General features: G+C 32.1%; 1 protein-coding gene across 1 annotated transcript; it reads left to right on the top strand.

The window, feature by feature from the left end:
• Positions 1–1,597: 1,597 nt before the first annotated feature.
• On the top strand, positions 1,598–2,185 carry LOC106777484 (probable calcium-binding protein CML45). The gene has a single exon (XM_014665060.2). The coding sequence runs from the start codon at positions 1,608–1,610 to the stop codon at positions 2,160–2,162; it is 555 nt and encodes a 184-aa protein (XP_014520546.1). The 5' UTR covers positions 1,598–1,607; the 3' UTR covers positions 2,163–2,185.
• Positions 2,186–17,089: the final 14,904 nt, after the last annotated feature.

The following is a 17,089-nucleotide window of genomic DNA, read 5'->3' on the forward strand; positions in this document are numbered from 1 at the left end:
TATATATATATATATATATATATATATATATATATATATATATATATATATATATATATATATATATATATATAATTATAACAAAAATACAAAAACAGTTTCAAATATATTTTTTTTTAAAAATGTATTATAATTATTTTGAAGCATAAATTTAAATTATAATATTTATTAGAATGCAAAATCAAATAATAATCATTTAAATTCTTTAAGATGTTAATTATCACTTTAAAATGTTTTAAGTTTCTTTATAATTTTTAAAAATTCATTTAAATAAAATAAATTTTTTGCATAACTTAGTTAAAATTTACTTTTTTTAATATTTTTCAAATTATAAAAAATACAAAAAAAAAGATCAATTTATTTAATAAGATATGTAATTTTAAGGAAAATTTTCATTTAAACATAATTTATATTATATTCTAACATTATTTAATGTGTTATATATTTACATATTATTATGTTATTATCTTATCACGAGTTTTTTTTTTATCTTTAACCATTTTTATATTTAAATATCGTCATTTGATCAACTTTTTCTATTTCTATCTTAGCTTTTAAAAGTACTGATAAACTTCAGAAAAGAAACAATTTTCTTATATTTTTATACATTGATCTTAATTTTCTAAAATATTTTTAGGGAAAAGCTATTTATTTTGTGAAAACCATAAACATGGATGTCTATAATAATTAACTTATACACCAAATCTTGACGTTATATCTACTTCGTTCTTGACTCAAACTTGCCCTCCCATTAGAAGGATAGATATCTCTGTTCCATTTTATTTTTTATCCTCTCCTCATAATTTTATACTGGATAAAAAATAAAAATTTTACATGTCAATTTTGTTTTAGATTTTAGGTTAATATGTTTAGTTCGAATTTTGTTTAAAAGGAAAAGAATACAAAGTTGAAGCATAGAGTCACTAATGGTCACTAACATTTTAATTTATAACCATGAAAGGAGACATCTTTAATAATAAAGGAAAACAAAGTTCATTACTTTGTACACATTATATTGTTTTAAACCCTTCAATTTCCATTCAACTAAAAAAACAATTAACACGAACATCGATGAAGTGACTAAGACATGTTCTTTGCAAATAAGGAAAAAGTTATTCCCATTTTCTTGGAAGAACTTGTGGGAGAAATTGCCTTGTAAACGCGTTTTCTAAACAACTTACCTTATCGTGCGTTGCATGTGATCGTTTTTCTTCGTAAACTGAAGCGTTTTTTTCATACTTTAAGGTTACACGTTTTCATGAACCATTAAGAAATTTCAACTATTTCTTCACCTATCGCATTCGTGAGGTCTTATAATTGTCCATACGTTACTGTTTTGTAAATTTCACAGAAATTCAATGTGATAGAAAAGTTTACTTCTCAGTACACTAACCATAAAATGTTTTGTACCAAACACTTTTTTTCTTCCTGGAAATCTTGAAGCAATGATGTGTCATTAGACACCTTTCCCCTTGTATCACGTTGAAGAGTTGACGCTTATGCTTGAAGCTCAGACATATTGTCTATAAATTAGACATTGGATCTTAGAACAGCTACATCCACAATACTAGTTCATGTACTATTTCCCTTGTCTAGATATCACCAACATGGAGAACAAACATGATAATACAACCTTATTTTTTCTCTCTTTATGTCATGGAATCTTAACGAGGAATGTTAGAGCAAAGGGTTTGTTGTCATTCTTGTTTTTCTTCAAGTTTGTGTTTAGCTATGTCGCTCAAAAATGGAAGACATTGATGAATAGTAGAGCTGAGTCAAGTTGTGAAGGTGTGAAGCAGGGCTTGGACTACATTGAGAGAGGGCTTAGAGTGTGCAAAGAGGACGTGGTTTTGGTGATGGAAAAACTAGGAATGATTGTTGAATGTGAATGTGATGGGATTGAGGAATGTGCTGTTGAAGAAATTGAGGAATTGTTTGATGAAGATGTTACCTTGTCGGAGGTAGAAGCAGCCTTTGACGTGTTTGACCAAAACAAAGATGGGTTTATAGAAGCAAGAGAGTTGCAGAGGGTGTTGTCCTCTTTGGGGTTAGTCAGAGATTTGATGGAGTGTCAGAAAATGATCAATGCAGTTGATAAAAATGGTGATCAACTCGTTGATAGAAGTGAGTTTGCCAGAATTATGGAACAGAGTTTTGGGTGAAAGTTTTTCACTTTTTATGAATCTTTTGCTGTGTGTGTGATGAGTTGAGATTTCTTAAATGTCTTTATTTAACTCTATTTACCTCAGTTTTTGTAATTTATAAATAATAATAATCTAATGTACTTATGGTTTTATTTAGTATCGTTAAAATGGGTTGAAATCTGTGATGTAACTTGACTCATTACGGGTTTGAGTCGGGTTGGATTGAAAAAAACATATGAAAATTTTGATGCGAGTCAATTTTGACCCGACTCACTAAGAACCCGGTGTGGTGAGTCGGGTTAGCTCACCAACCCACCTATTTTTTTATTGAAATCAAATTAATTATTCAAATCCTATTTTTTTATTGAAATCAAATTAATTAAATTAATTATTCAAAACACACAACATTTACTTCACAATCGAGCTTTCGTGCTGCGTTGTGTTGCTGTCTATCCAAAAGTTCCCCTCTGCTATATATTTTTGTTAACAACTATATGTAGTTTTTTGGTCAAACGGTTGAGTATGTCCCATTAAATTAAATTGGCAAAATTTTATGATTGATAGCTTATAATATATAACAATAGAGTTTTTTTGTTTCATTTTCTTTTATATCAATTGGTTCAATTATTACTATTTCAGTTTGATTAATCAAAATAATATGTTTAAGAATCTCAGAAGAAGAAGGTGAAAAAAAGTTAAGTGAGCTAATGAATCAACCAGTTTAACCCACCAACCTGTGGTGGGTCGGGTCGGGTTCAAATTTTTTCAACTCGCTAATAAATGAGCCGGGTTGGGTTGGCTCACTAAGTGGTCAACCAGTGGTGGGTCGGGTTGGGTCAGACCGAGTTACTCGTTTTGACAACTCTAGTTTTATTAATCATTATTATTTATAATTTTTTCATTAATCATTGTTACCTATAATTGGGATTCTTCCAACACTTTTAAACTCTTATCTTAAACTTTCAAATTTTGAATTAATCACAAATGTACCTTGTAAACAAAAATCAATATTTTTTCTCTTCTATATAATTAACGTGATGTTGCACTAGGAAGAGTAGCATTACATTAGTTAAGATTCATTTGATACACTTAACAAGGGTAAAATGATCTTAAAAAGGTGAATTTTTGTAGTTTTTTTAAAAAGAAAGAAGAAAAAGTAAGGAAGGATAGTATCAAATGAATATAAAAAAATTGTGTGTCAAAAGTATAATTTTTCCACGCTACACCCATCATATTTATTCCTCTTTGAATTTTCTCAAATCCTAACGTCGCACACTTTTGTTTCCTCTCCACCCCTTTGTTGTCCACCCTTGCACCTGTTGGATTTTGCGAAACCAGCCAACCAAGCTTCATTTGCTTTGTTCCTAGCACAACAACACACAGGTACATATTTGTTTTCATTTTCGTTTACGATATGTTGCTTTACATTTTAATTTAAATTTATTTATATAGAGTGTATATGGACAAAGAATAAGGGATACGTATGGATTTGGTCTAAATCATTTTATTGTTTTCACCAAATTTTGAAATCTAGTTAAGATTCTATTGGATTTAGGTTTTGAATCGAATTCAAAATTTGACAACGATCTTAACCTAATTTCTAAATTCAGTTTCTAAATTCAGTTTCTAAATTCATTGAAGTCCTTAATTGAATCTCGAAATTCAATTAAGTTTTCGTCGAATTTCCAAATCGCATTAAACTCTTGCTAAATTTCAAAATTTGATTAAGACCTTAACTAGATTTCAAAATTCGGTGATAGCCTAACTGGATTTCATAATCTGGTATATATATTTTTTAAAATTTTATTTTTGGTATTTTTATATTTTTATTTGTATTTAGTGTTTTAACATTCTATGAATTTCTTTATTATAGATATGGCAAAAACATGAGGTGTACTTCATATTAGACTAGAGTTCTTCACAAAGTGAAGGTAGAAAGAGACCTATTACATAAGTTCATAGAAGGAGTCGTCCTGAAAAAAAGATGGGGCATTACATCATCCTGATGTTCATGACGAGCATGAAGCTCTTATTGAGCAGTAGGATGATGTTGTTGAAAGCACAAGGTTTTTGTTGAAGAACAACATGAAGAAGAGGGATTTTTGGAGGTCCACATGATATATCACATGATGAGTTATTCAGATCATGTTGCATATGAGTTGTGGCAATGTTAGGTTAGTACATTAGTTGAATATTTATTTATTTTTTGAATTTTGATGGTTAACGATTTGTTTGAACTTTATATCAAATTGTTTTGTGTAGGATAAAGGAAAGATCAAGATGGTCTCTCATGGTAAAAAAATTAAACAAATTTGGAACATGTCATTAAGATTTTGTTTTGAATTTTGGATTGATGCCTTTATGCAATATGTAACATCCCAATTTATGATGTCACTAGGAAAATATAATACCTTTCAACTTACGAAATTTTTAAAAAAAATGCATATTAAAATTATAAAATCATTTAATTAAATAAAATGGTTAAATATATTTTTGGTCCCTTAACTTTCAGTGAAAATGAAAATAATCTCTCTTCAAAACTTTGGCCCAATTTAGTCTCCCAACTTTAGAAATGTGTGGATTTAGTCCTTTTAACTATATTTTGTTAGGTTTATTTTACATTTTAAATGTGTTTCATGATAGCATTTGAGTTTTTCACATCGTTTGACATATTTCAATGTTAACTGAGAAACACGTTTGAAACATTACATAAACTTAATAAAATTTGATTATAAGAACTAAATCCACATAGTTCTAAAGATGGGGGACTAAATTGGTCCAAAGTTTCAAAGAGGGACTAATTCCAATTTTATCTGAATGTTAAAGGAATGAAAACATATTTATCCCTAAAATAAACTAAACCAAAATTCAACATTTAATCCTTAGAAATAGTTGTTACGAAATTAAAATTAAAATTATTAATTAAGAGAAAATGTTTAATAAACCTGAAAACTTCCGTAACACTCTGATATACTTACCACTTTATTCATCAACCTGAACATGTGTAGAATCGTTTGCTCCCATATAACAACACGAGTTATATCATCATTGCACAAACAAAAATAAAGGGTGAACTTACAAAGTAAACATACAACCACAATATATCACAATATAACGATTATCAAGTAAACTATACACCCTTACAACATCAACCATGATTAAATTAAACCATACATGTACTATTTTAAAACTCACACTTCTACTCAAATAAATCATGCCAACACTACCAATCCATTCTACCATACAACATCTTCCATACTCTGACCATTTAAATGTCAAACTAAACCATATTTTTCAAAATTAAACAAGACACCAAAATGTATTTTTAATCATTAAATATCATTGCACTAATACAATTTATTCCATGCCACAAATTGCACGACAAATATTCCAATAAATATTTTCTTACATAATTCATGCGTGTTAAGATATGCTAAATATTCTATTAAAGGATATTAGGCAATCAAATANTGTGTNAGTTATAATTTAGATATTATTTTAATTTGTGCAGATTTGTGCACCTGTCATTCCTTTAATAGATGAAGGATTATAGGATCCTTATATGTATATATATGGTACTCTACTCTTTGAAATAATACATTAGAATTATTCTTTAAACCTTTTATTAATGCGTAAGGTTTTTTTTTCTAAAATAAAATTATTCCAATGTCATTATTGTTTTTCATCATCTATCTATTGTTGACCTAGTTATCAATCCATTTTAATGATCTAACAATATTTTAATGATCTAAGAAGATATAATCTAAGATAAATGCACCACATACTAAGAAAACACATGGCAACAATAAAACTAATTGCAAACAAATCAAAAGAAAATGTATTGCATGTAATTTTACACTTTCAATAGTGGCACCAACAAAGAAGAATAAAAGCAATCAAAATAATCACTTCTACATCGCAAATGGAAGCAAAAAAATTGGAGAATTAGCGAGGCATGAATTACACCACATGAGATTTTAAGTGGTGGTGGGGCAAGTAGCAAAAAGTTGCACGAGTAATCCATGACATATGATAAATTGTCATGCGAAATTAAAAAGTCTAGAAGGTTAAAGAGAAAAAGAAAACAAAGTGTTATAGATTCAACTCCACATAAATATTATTGGCAGCACAAAGATGAGCTCTTTTTACCTCACAGCCAATCAAAACCCTTGCTTTAAACCACTTCTAACCACTGTCACTCCTATATTCGTCTTAGTGGTCTTCAAAGACTTGCAATTATGTGTTGGATATGCTTAGGGAGATGTTGCACTGGGTCCCCTTGTACGAGCAGCTTGAAGATACCAGCTTTTCTAAGACAAAGTAATTTGTTGGATATCTTACTCTTTTATAGGTAAACATATATCTTCCACTCATTTCCTTTATTTTTTTTTCATTGTTGACCGACCTTTAATTAATTTTTTGTAGAGTTAGATTTATGAACACTTTCATGGGATGGGAAAGAGGCATCTCCTGCCTACTTATGATGAAGATAGACCTCGCATTGCACGTTGGGTAATTGGAGGCATATTTTCGTCCTACTTGAGGCTAGGGCACATTTGGATGGACTAACATATGATGGAATGATATGAGCTTCATATCAATCACATCGAGCTAGTCATCCACACTTGGTCGTCAGTATGTTTTTTGGTTGGATCACATTGGTATGTACACCAACATTTTCCTGAATGCATGTTAAGGAAATTTAGACATGAGCAGTTGATCCCACAGTCGACAAATGTTGTTCAAGAGGCTAACATTATAGCCATTATTGATTCTTGCTTTTGTTTTCCAAGCATGTGTATGTCAATGTCATAATGGAGACATCTCCAAAAGGTAACCTGTCACTATGTTATTCCTACTGCTAACAACAACCAACCCAATCATGTACCTCGACTTTGACATCATGTCCGAGGTGACATTCCAGTTCTTAAGAAATTGGAGTCAAAATATGGTTTGTTGGTATGTAACCATATAATGTTTATGTGTTTATGCTATTAAAGAATGATAATTATTTTTTTGTCACCGTGAATGCAAGGATATATTAAGCATGTCATGAGAATCTTACAGATGATGATTAGTTGTAGTGATGTCAACAAAGGCACTTAGCCTAAGAATGCACTATGAGACATTACAAATAACTCGTGTGATGTCTAAAGAACAAGCATCCACTTAGCCTAAGAACACCACTAACTAAGTTCTTTAAACAAGTCATGCCATATAAGGAGCCATGATCCTTCACCCATTCCCAACAAAGAAGCAATGCATTTATTGATACAATGACCATTGACAATGGTATCAGTAGCATCGATAATGTAAGAGTGACAAATAAGATGAAACTAATCTAACATGTGTACTCTCCTTTGTTTCACAGATTTAGCCTTAGATTTCATTTCTTTCTTTCGTGATGAAGTTTCTTAGATGGAATGCAAGGTGTCTACGTGCTCAAAATATGAGAATTTACACTTTGTAGACCTTTCAAATTGATGAACTTTTACTCTTTTATGCACCCTTCATTTTTTCTTTATGCAATGGAGGTACCATAAATGTCATAGTAGGAAATACAATTTCAAGTAACTTTTGTTTAATGTTCACTTTTTCTACAATGTCAACTTCTTTGAAACGTTCCAACACTATATCAAGTCATGTTGAATGAATGATTCTGCATGCGAATCATTTGATCAAATATTTGAAAACCTTAATATAGTCCACATGATATGAATCTCAACTAGAGGAATCATCATAGGGTCATATTTTGTCAATCCACAAGCATACGGTAGATCATATTTTCATCTCAGAACGCATCCATCACTTTCCCTATCAAAACATATATGCTTTACTGAATAGAACTCCTCACAAATATGAGTCCCAATGCATATCTGATACACATTCAACAAGTCTTTTATATCTACTTCCTTTAAAAGTGTCACTTATAAGATTAAGACTTTTTTCAAATGACGCCTTTATCTAATTATGTTACAAGATGATAAGGTTATGAATTACATGTCAACACGAACAAAGGTCTCTCATACTACTCCCTAATACTTTCTTCAGGCTCTAGTGAGCAGACTCAATCCTAATACAGATGACATAAATAATATTATGAAACATATAACAAAAACAACTAAATAAAATAAGATTAAATTATACATGTTTGATGTTATGTTTCCTAAATGCATAACTCAGTTTGTCCATGCCTTTACAAAGTATGTCTTATATGGAATAATCCAAGACTCATTGACATATTAAAAGAATAAAGGGCATGAAATATAGGCATGATGAAGTCAATCAACATAGTCAGCAAACATTGACTCTTGTTCATAATCTATGACATTTTCCCATGCTTTCATCATACCATCTCATTTCTCAACAAAATTTACTAACATTTTTCACTTAGCCTTCACATTTTTTTCTGAATGTTAAGGCGACATGGGAGATGATAACATTTAGGGAATACAGTGTTAATGGCATTCATCAACCTTATAAATGTTACCCCAACTATCTAAAGTAATGAAAATCAATATTTGTTGATTTTGTATCTTGTATACATCAACAAAACAACATTAAATTCCTTCAACAATTTAACTACATCGGAATATGTCCTAAAGAGATCACTTAGCACCTAAGATTCATCGACATGTCTACTTCAGTGGATATATTTATCACAACCCTTTCAATGATCATCTATAAACTTGCATTATATATTTGTTTGATTATTGTCACATTACAATCAATAAGTAATGATTGTTTAGTAGGATTTAACCTTCTAGCAAAAAGGTGACCAACTAAACTTTATGTTAAAACATGGTTATGATATTCGCATATAACATTCGATACCCACCCCTTTCCATTAGAATTTGACTTTTCCCTCAATTTAAAAGTACACTCGCATTTTCTTGTACCATATATACTCGATTGAACATCAGGTTTGTATTTTCTATACTTTCCACCCCTTTCACATCCTAACAACACAAACTTCTTTCTTCCAAGTTGATCGGTAGCTTTATCAAATCGTATAGTTATGACACCAAATTCAAGATCAAAAGCAATCCCTCAAACTCACTCAATTAAGTCATCACCTATGGAAAAAATCTTATCAGTTGTAAAATTATTTGTATAATCTCTCTCACACATTTCATTGATCAAAGAAGAGAAATTTGACAAGATGTTTGAATTTACCTGTGAATCCATCAAACTGAAAGAATAATCTTTCATCTCACAATATACCACCAATAACATAACATCACTACCATTGAATACCTCACTTATTCGGTTATAATACTAAAAATAATACATCAACAAATTTTTAAAAAAGTTCAACAAAAATCAAAGTAGAAGCAAAAAAACAAAAAAAATTTAAAAAAAAATTAAGCAAGTCACCGAATTTCAAAATTCAATCAAGGTATTAAGTAGATTTCAAAATTGAGTTAAGAGTTTAACCGGATTTTGAAATTTGGTTAGACTTAATCAGATTTTGAAATACAGTGACTTTGTTAAACGAACTTCGAAATTTGATGATACCCTAATCAGATTTTGAAATTTGATGAGTATATCTTAATTGGATTTTGACATTCAATGACATCATAAACCATATTTTGAAATCTAATGACTTCATAAACTAGATTTCGAAATCTGGTGACATCCTATACAGGTTTTCAAAATCTAGTGACTTCCTTAATCAGATTTTGAAATCGGATTAGTTTTTCTTTAATCAGATTTTGAAATTTAATTAGTCTAAACATGTAATGAATTTTTCAATCGAATTTTGATAGTTAATAATATTCCAAATCAAATTTCGAAATTCACTAATTTTCTAAACCAAAATTCTAAATCTGATTTGTTTCCTAAAAGATTCAAAATCCAGTACATGGCAAATATAATTATATCAAATGAAATAAAAATAAAATTTCAAACCAAAACACTTATACATGAGATGAAATGAATAACAAAAAAGACCATATAAAACTTACCACCACAATATTGAAAACCACGAGCAGGAGAGCGAGAGAAGAAGAACATTGATGAAGGAGTGAACTTGGAATAGAAGAGGTTGAAGTAAATACAATTTGATAAACAGTAATTATTGCTTCTCTAAGGTGCGAGGATAAACATCCTCTAACATCATCCCATGTTAATCAATTGTTTGCGTTCTTCTGAGTAACTAGTATTAGAAAAATGCTTGTGTCAACTATGAAGCTCATTGGGCTTTTGTGAAGCCCAAATTATTAGACCCAACAAGTTTAGCTAATGCAGGCAGCCATTTCCTTGTACAGGCCAAAAAATGAAAAAAAATTTGTCCCAGCCATTTACTACTGCACCTCCATCTTTTCTTTCTTGCAGCACCCAATAATCTTTGAAATACCAGTTATGTCCTTGTGCATAAAAGGATAATTATCAATAAAATATATTGAAAATTATGAAATAAAAAATTATTAAAAAATTGTTAAATCTGAAAAAAAAAAATTGAATTAATTTTAACTAAGAAAAGAGTGATACACTGATTAGACTTAAATCATGTGCAATGGACGACCTGCTCAAGAATTCAGTCAAACAGTTAGACTGCATGATAGAAGGAGATAAAAGTTTATCTACTAGAGATAATATCTAGTGCAAACATTTATCAGGTATAAGTATCTTAACAATTTTTTATTATTTCATTAGTTTGTGTCCTATATTCAACGACTCTTACGGGCTTAAGATGGTACACTATTTTGATTTCAGATTATTTTTGCATTAAAAATTGTAGTAAATAAAAGTATTTTATTTCAATTTTGTTCATTATATTTTCTTGCGTGGATATTATAAACAACTTAACAAATGATGTATATCTGACATTTTTCTTAGTGCACAATATTTTGCTGTTAAGTTTAATTTGAACATTAGTTCTAATTTTCTTTTTCTTTTACTCATTTTAGTCTTAATTATTTTATCATCTTTAAGTTTAATTGTGTTGAATTAATTCAACTGTCTTTTTTATTAAATTTGTATACACCCGTAGTTGAATTAACATGAACATTATTTTTATAAACGACATGTGTTAATTTGTAATTTTCTTTTTAATATTTTTAATTTTTTGAATTTTTTATATGTCAATATTCGTGGTAGTGACTAGGGATGACAACGGATCGGGCCGGGCACAGATAGTGTAATACCCAAACGCGACCCGCATGCAAAATACGTATATGTTACCCGTCCTGTTATCCACCGGATATTTGCATAAAAAAACCTACGAATTTTTTTCAACCCGCGAATACCCATTACATACCTGTTTTCAACCCGTAAATATTTAAAAAAAAATTATTTTATGATATTTTTAAAAAAGTTATGCCACTCACTCCCCACCTGTCACTTTTCTCAATCCCACATAAACCCGCAAACCCCTTCCCCTCCTCCCCCAAATTCCACCGCTTCTTCAAGGACGAGTTGGGTCTTTCATCGCGTCACCCATGGAGAGTTTTCTCTCCTTCCCCATTCTAGGAAGTTCACAGGTAGAAAAAGGATTTATTTTTCGTTCTGGTTCGGGTCTGCATGAACCTCTTCTTCCCCAAATTGTTTGGCTTTGTTTCATTCGCATAAGGAGGCGTCGTTTTCTTATTCTTTTCTTTAGTTCTGGCGCAGTTCTCTTCTTCTTTTCCCTAATTCTACTTCGTTCCACATCATGGAGGCATTTCTCTTTTCTCTTTTCTTTGGGTCTGGCTGGGTTTCGCAAGAATGAGAGGCGAGCTCCAATGACCCAGGGGCGGGGTTCTCTCCATAGCGGTGTGCGTCACAGTGGCGACGCTCCGAAGCTTTGAGGGCGTTCTCGTAACAGTGGGAATCGTAGAAGCCTGCTGATCCAGAAATATCATATCAATATTATTTTTGTTAGAAAAATTAAATTTATAAATGAATTAACAAATAAAACTACATTATTTTAATTTCTCCAAAAATTAAGATTTAAAAATTAGAATAAAAACATTCCATTTACATTTTTAATATTTTGTTTATATTTTTTTCTATAAAAATTGAGTTGGTTCATGTAATGAATAAACAGCATAATTGACATATTAGACAAAATCACAAAAAATATTTTTATCAAAATTTCAAACAAATTATAAATTTAAAATAAGTATTTTTTTAATTTAATTTAAAATAAAATAAAATTAATTTTTAATACTCAAGTGGATTGATTTTTTGTATAGATTATTAAAAATTATTTTAAAATAGATATATAAGTTATAATTAGACTTAATTACTAATTTGATATATAGAGACAAATTTTCTGATTTAAAAGATAAAAATAAAACTTAATTGAGTCAAAAAATTAAATATAGGAATAATAATGGGTCGGGTCACGCACATATAGTGTCTACCTATTATTCAATCCGTAATAAAAAAAAGTTCATTTTCTATTTGTCCGTTACTTGTGTAGATCTTGGACTAAGAAAAAGTCAGCCTTGGGAAGTGAACAAGTGGCAGCAGATAATAGAACTGAACGTTATTAATAATATAATATTTAAATAGAAATGTTGAGTTCAAAGTTCTTTCTTATTATCTGAGCAACCAACTTCACCCTTCAAAGCTCTTTTCCTTGTTCTTTGTCCTCTCTTCTCTGCCTTCTCTCTTCCATTCCTCCTCACTGAGTGGTTGGATTTCCGATCAGGAGGCGCCCAGACGTCCACTACGTAGAGGGCTTCATAACTAACCGATTAATTTTGGGTCTTAGGCGGAGCTTTTTGAGTTCATTGCTGCACGAGGTGTTGTTGAGGTGGTCGTGTGAGTTAGGCAGTTTGATTTTGAGGTAAGGGGAGCAAGAATACTTCTTTAAATTGGTTGTGTGTAGTGTATGTATATTGAGTTTTTATAGTGCTATGTTGTTGGTGTTGTGTTTTGGTTTTGAGTAGATCAAATTGCATGTGCTAGATTGTATGATTGTGGAACTGGAATGTTTAATCATGACTCTCTGAATTAGTGCGTGTAAATTGAATTGGGGGAAAGTATAATTTTGTGATTGAAGTGATTTGGAGTGTAAATTTTGTATGATACTTGTTAGGAAGGGAGTCAAGTGAATCAGGCATGTTCTAGGTCATTTTAGAGGAAGTGAGGTGGTGATTTTAAGCAAATGAGGTCTAAAGCATTTTTGGACTGTTGGGGCAGCTTAAGTAAGTCCATTGTGACTTGTTAAAATCATAAAAGTGGTCTAAAACAAGTGCAAAGTAGTAGAACTGGGATTAGGTCCCTAAGTTGTTGAAATTGGAATTCTAGAATTGAAATTGAGTCTTAATCACTTTAGATTTGTAGTAAGGAGGTTGGGATCATCTATACAAGTTTAATTAAGTATCAAACAAGAATTGTGAGTGTTGGAAGTTAGTATAAATGGTTAGAAATGGTAAAGGGGGGTGTGAGTTGCATAATTCTATAGAATTTGCGTTCTGCAGATTATGCATAGCGAGTCCTCACAGTGAGGTGTCCCCTGTTCGGTTATTCGCACAGCGAATTTGTGCCTTATGCGACTGGAAGGAGTCTGGGATTAATGTTTGTTAATTTGAATAGCGAATAAGTACGCTTTGCGATTGTTTGGAGAGTCTGAGCCACTACATGGGGCACTCGCATAGCGAATTGGGCGCTATGCGAGCGTTTAGGGTCTGATAATGTGTAGCAGAATTTTTAGTTTAGTTGAGCGCATAGACTTAGTGTGCTGAGCTAATGGGCTTTAGTTGAGCTTACAAACTTGGTGCGTGATAATGGTTGCAAAACAGTTATTTTCATATGTCAATTTAGACCAAATTAAACCCTTTAAGACTTAGAATGAGCTTAAAATCAAGTAAAACTCAATAAATGAGTCAGTCGAGAGTCAAAAGCTGTTTTTAGCGATATTATGCTTGTTTTGCATTGTTTTGTAGTGATTTTTATGAAAGTGAAGATTGAGGTTGAAGATGAAGGTCTTAGACTAAAGATAGAGGAAGAAAATTGAAGAAAAGAAGAATCAAGAAACCGCCTGGCGGCAAAATTCACCGCTGAGCGGTCCAAGGCGAGGAGAAGGCACCTGGTGTGGGCGTTGGGCGGATTTGCGATTAGAGGTAAACCGCCAGGCGGTGGCCCCCTACCGCCGGGCGGTGGCGCGATTGGGCAGCTGTCAAAAAGAATAGAAACCACAGAGAAAAATCAGTTTAGGGCTAATACTGATGTTAACCCTAAGGATGAGTGCAAAGCTATTCTGACAAGCCATAAAAGGAAGGCAGACTAGGAGCCAATTGATTTTGAAAACAATGAAAAATGAGATGAGGAGATGATGGATGTTAATGAAATCAATGAGAAAGGAAGCAGTGAAGAGGAAATTGAACTCACTGATGAAGAAGAGGATCCTGAAGAAGACATTATTGAGCCAGAAAGGGAAGAGTAAGTTGAATTCACTAAAGAAGAAGAGGAGTTTGTAGTTCAACCCCAAAAGATGAAGCATCCGCCTAAGGTAGAAGATCCAGGATGTTTAACAATTTCATGTGTTTTGAATGGGTGTGATGTAGTGGAAGCCATGATAGATTCTGGAGCTAGCATTAATATGTTACCCAAGCATTTCTTAACAAAGTTCAGAGGACTAGTGCTGAAACCATCTAGTGTTATCGTGACGATAGCAGATGGATCCATGGCAAAACCAATCGGTATGGTGGAGGATGTTATTGTGCGAGTGGAGCAGCTTGAGTTCTTAGTTGATTTCATTATTATGGATGTGGAAAATGATGAACAAATTCTTGTGATTTTGGGAAGACCTTTCATGGCAACATCCAAGATGCTTATTAGTATCCATGATAAAAGGATAATGATGAGAGATGAGGAATATTTGCTTCTCTATACTGGCTATGACGAGGAAGAGGTCAGAGTAATAAGGAGAGTCGGACATAAGAAGCCTGAGAGAGAAGCTGCTTCTGAAGATAACACATCAGGTATTGTTTATATTGACAGTTGTAATGTTTTGCAGGTACCTGTGAATCAAGGAAGAAGATTCATCCAGTCCGAACTAAAGGAAGACCCATTCCAGCCAGACATTAAAGTAAAATATAAGAAGATGGAGTGGGTATTAAAAGAGCTAAAGGAGGAAGGGATGGTGGAGATTGAGATGCCACACAGTGGACAGGTCAAGCAAGTGCATAAAAGAAAGCTGAAGATTCGGTGTACTGGAGACACCGCAAGAAGGATAACACGTGACATTGCTGGGACAATTATAATTTGTGTAAATTTTAGTTTTAGTTTTTATGGAACTTGTGAATTTTTTAATTCTTGGAACAATTTTTGGGTGGCATCTACTGGAGGATGCCAAATTTTGTTGAACTACTGGAGAACACAGGAAGGTACACCTACTGATGGGTGTTGGAAGGATTTGCACTTACTGACAAGTGTTAAACAGGTTTGGGTCAGGCTCGTGACGTTAAACAAGCGCTACTAGGAGGCAACCTAGATTCTCTCTTTTACCTTTGCATTTAAATTCTTATAATAGGTTGAATTTTATTTTTCGTGTGTATGCTTGGCTTGAATACTTTTTCTGAAGATGTTTGACTGAATGATTTGCATGATGATCCTACTTGATGATGATTTGATTTAGATGAGAATTGAGTTGCAATGCATGTTGATATTCTGTGAAACAAATGGGTGATGACTTATGATTGTGGTTATGATGCTAAGCACGGTGTATGAATGAATATTGTGTGAGGAAGCATGTTGTGTGAGGTATTAAGCTCCAGAGTTTTTATTGTTCTATGTATTGTTCACAGGAAAGCATGAATGATATTGCCTTAATCTGGATGATTGATTGAATTGCATGTGAATGTCATATGATCAAGGCCATTTTTTTGAAAACCCTTCTCTAGCCAAATTTTCGCCCAAAGTGTTTGGAAATATTATACCTTTATTGAACCTTAGCCTTAAACGGGATGTGAACCCTTGTCTTGAAATTCAGTACCTTGAGTTGGGATGAGCTTAATTGTATGTAATGAAAAGGTTCAAGTTTGGGGTTGCATCGGGGAAATTGAAAGAATATTGAAAAGCATTGAGCTCAAATGTTGTGAAAGAAAAATACATGAGAAAAAGAAAAGAAAAGAAGAAAAGCATGAAGATGGGCTCAATTCAAAATAAAAGGGAAAAAGTTGGGAATAAGTGAGATTGGTGAAGAAGAGAGTTGTACTTAAATGTTAAATGTCATGGTAGCTCTCTTAACTCAAGGATTTGCATTCCAGAAAAACCAATTTTTCTTGTTAGCCCAGTCTCATTACAAGCCTTGGAAAAGTCCTTTTGATGGCATTTGCATGTAAGGATTTTGGTTGTTTTAGATTAGTGACAATTTTGTTTCATGGGACTTGTGAATGATAGAGTGTTGGAGTGTTACCCTATACACTTGAGTGATTGAGTGAAACACTTGCCTGGTGAGAATTGTTATATTTCATGATTGCATCTTTGCTTAGTGGATTGGTCATTCATAATATATAACATCTGTTGAGTAACTTGTGAGCTGAACTGAATTGGAAGCATATGTGCATCTTGATTTGACTCCACTGAAAATCTGAAATTGAGTAGTTCTTTGTACTTTAGGAATGTTGAACTATTGGATGAATGAGTAGAAAGCCAAGCTTTCCTTTGTTTGCTGTTTTGTTTTGTCTGCTTGAGGACAAGCAAAGTTCTAAGTTTGGAGTTGTGATAACGGTTGAAAAACAATTATTTTCATATGTCAATTTAGACCAAATTACACCCTTTAAGACTTAGAACGAGCTTAGAATCAAGTAAAACTCAATAAATGAGTCAGTCAAGAGTCAAAAGCTATTTTTAGCGATATTACGCTTGTTTTGCATTGTTTTGTAGTGATTTTGATGAAAGTGAAGATTGGGTTTGAAGATGAAGGTCTTAGACTCAAGATAGAGGAAGAAAATTGAAGAAAAGAAGAGTCAAGAAACCGCCCGGCGGCAAAATTCACCGTTGGGCGG

The sequence above is a fragment of the Vigna radiata genome, chromosome 11, assembly GCF_000741045.1.
Source record: "Vigna radiata var. radiata cultivar VC1973A chromosome 11, Vradiata_ver6, whole genome shotgun sequence".
NCBI classification, from domain to species: Eukaryota; Viridiplantae; Streptophyta; class Magnoliopsida; order Fabales; family Fabaceae; genus Vigna; species Vigna radiata.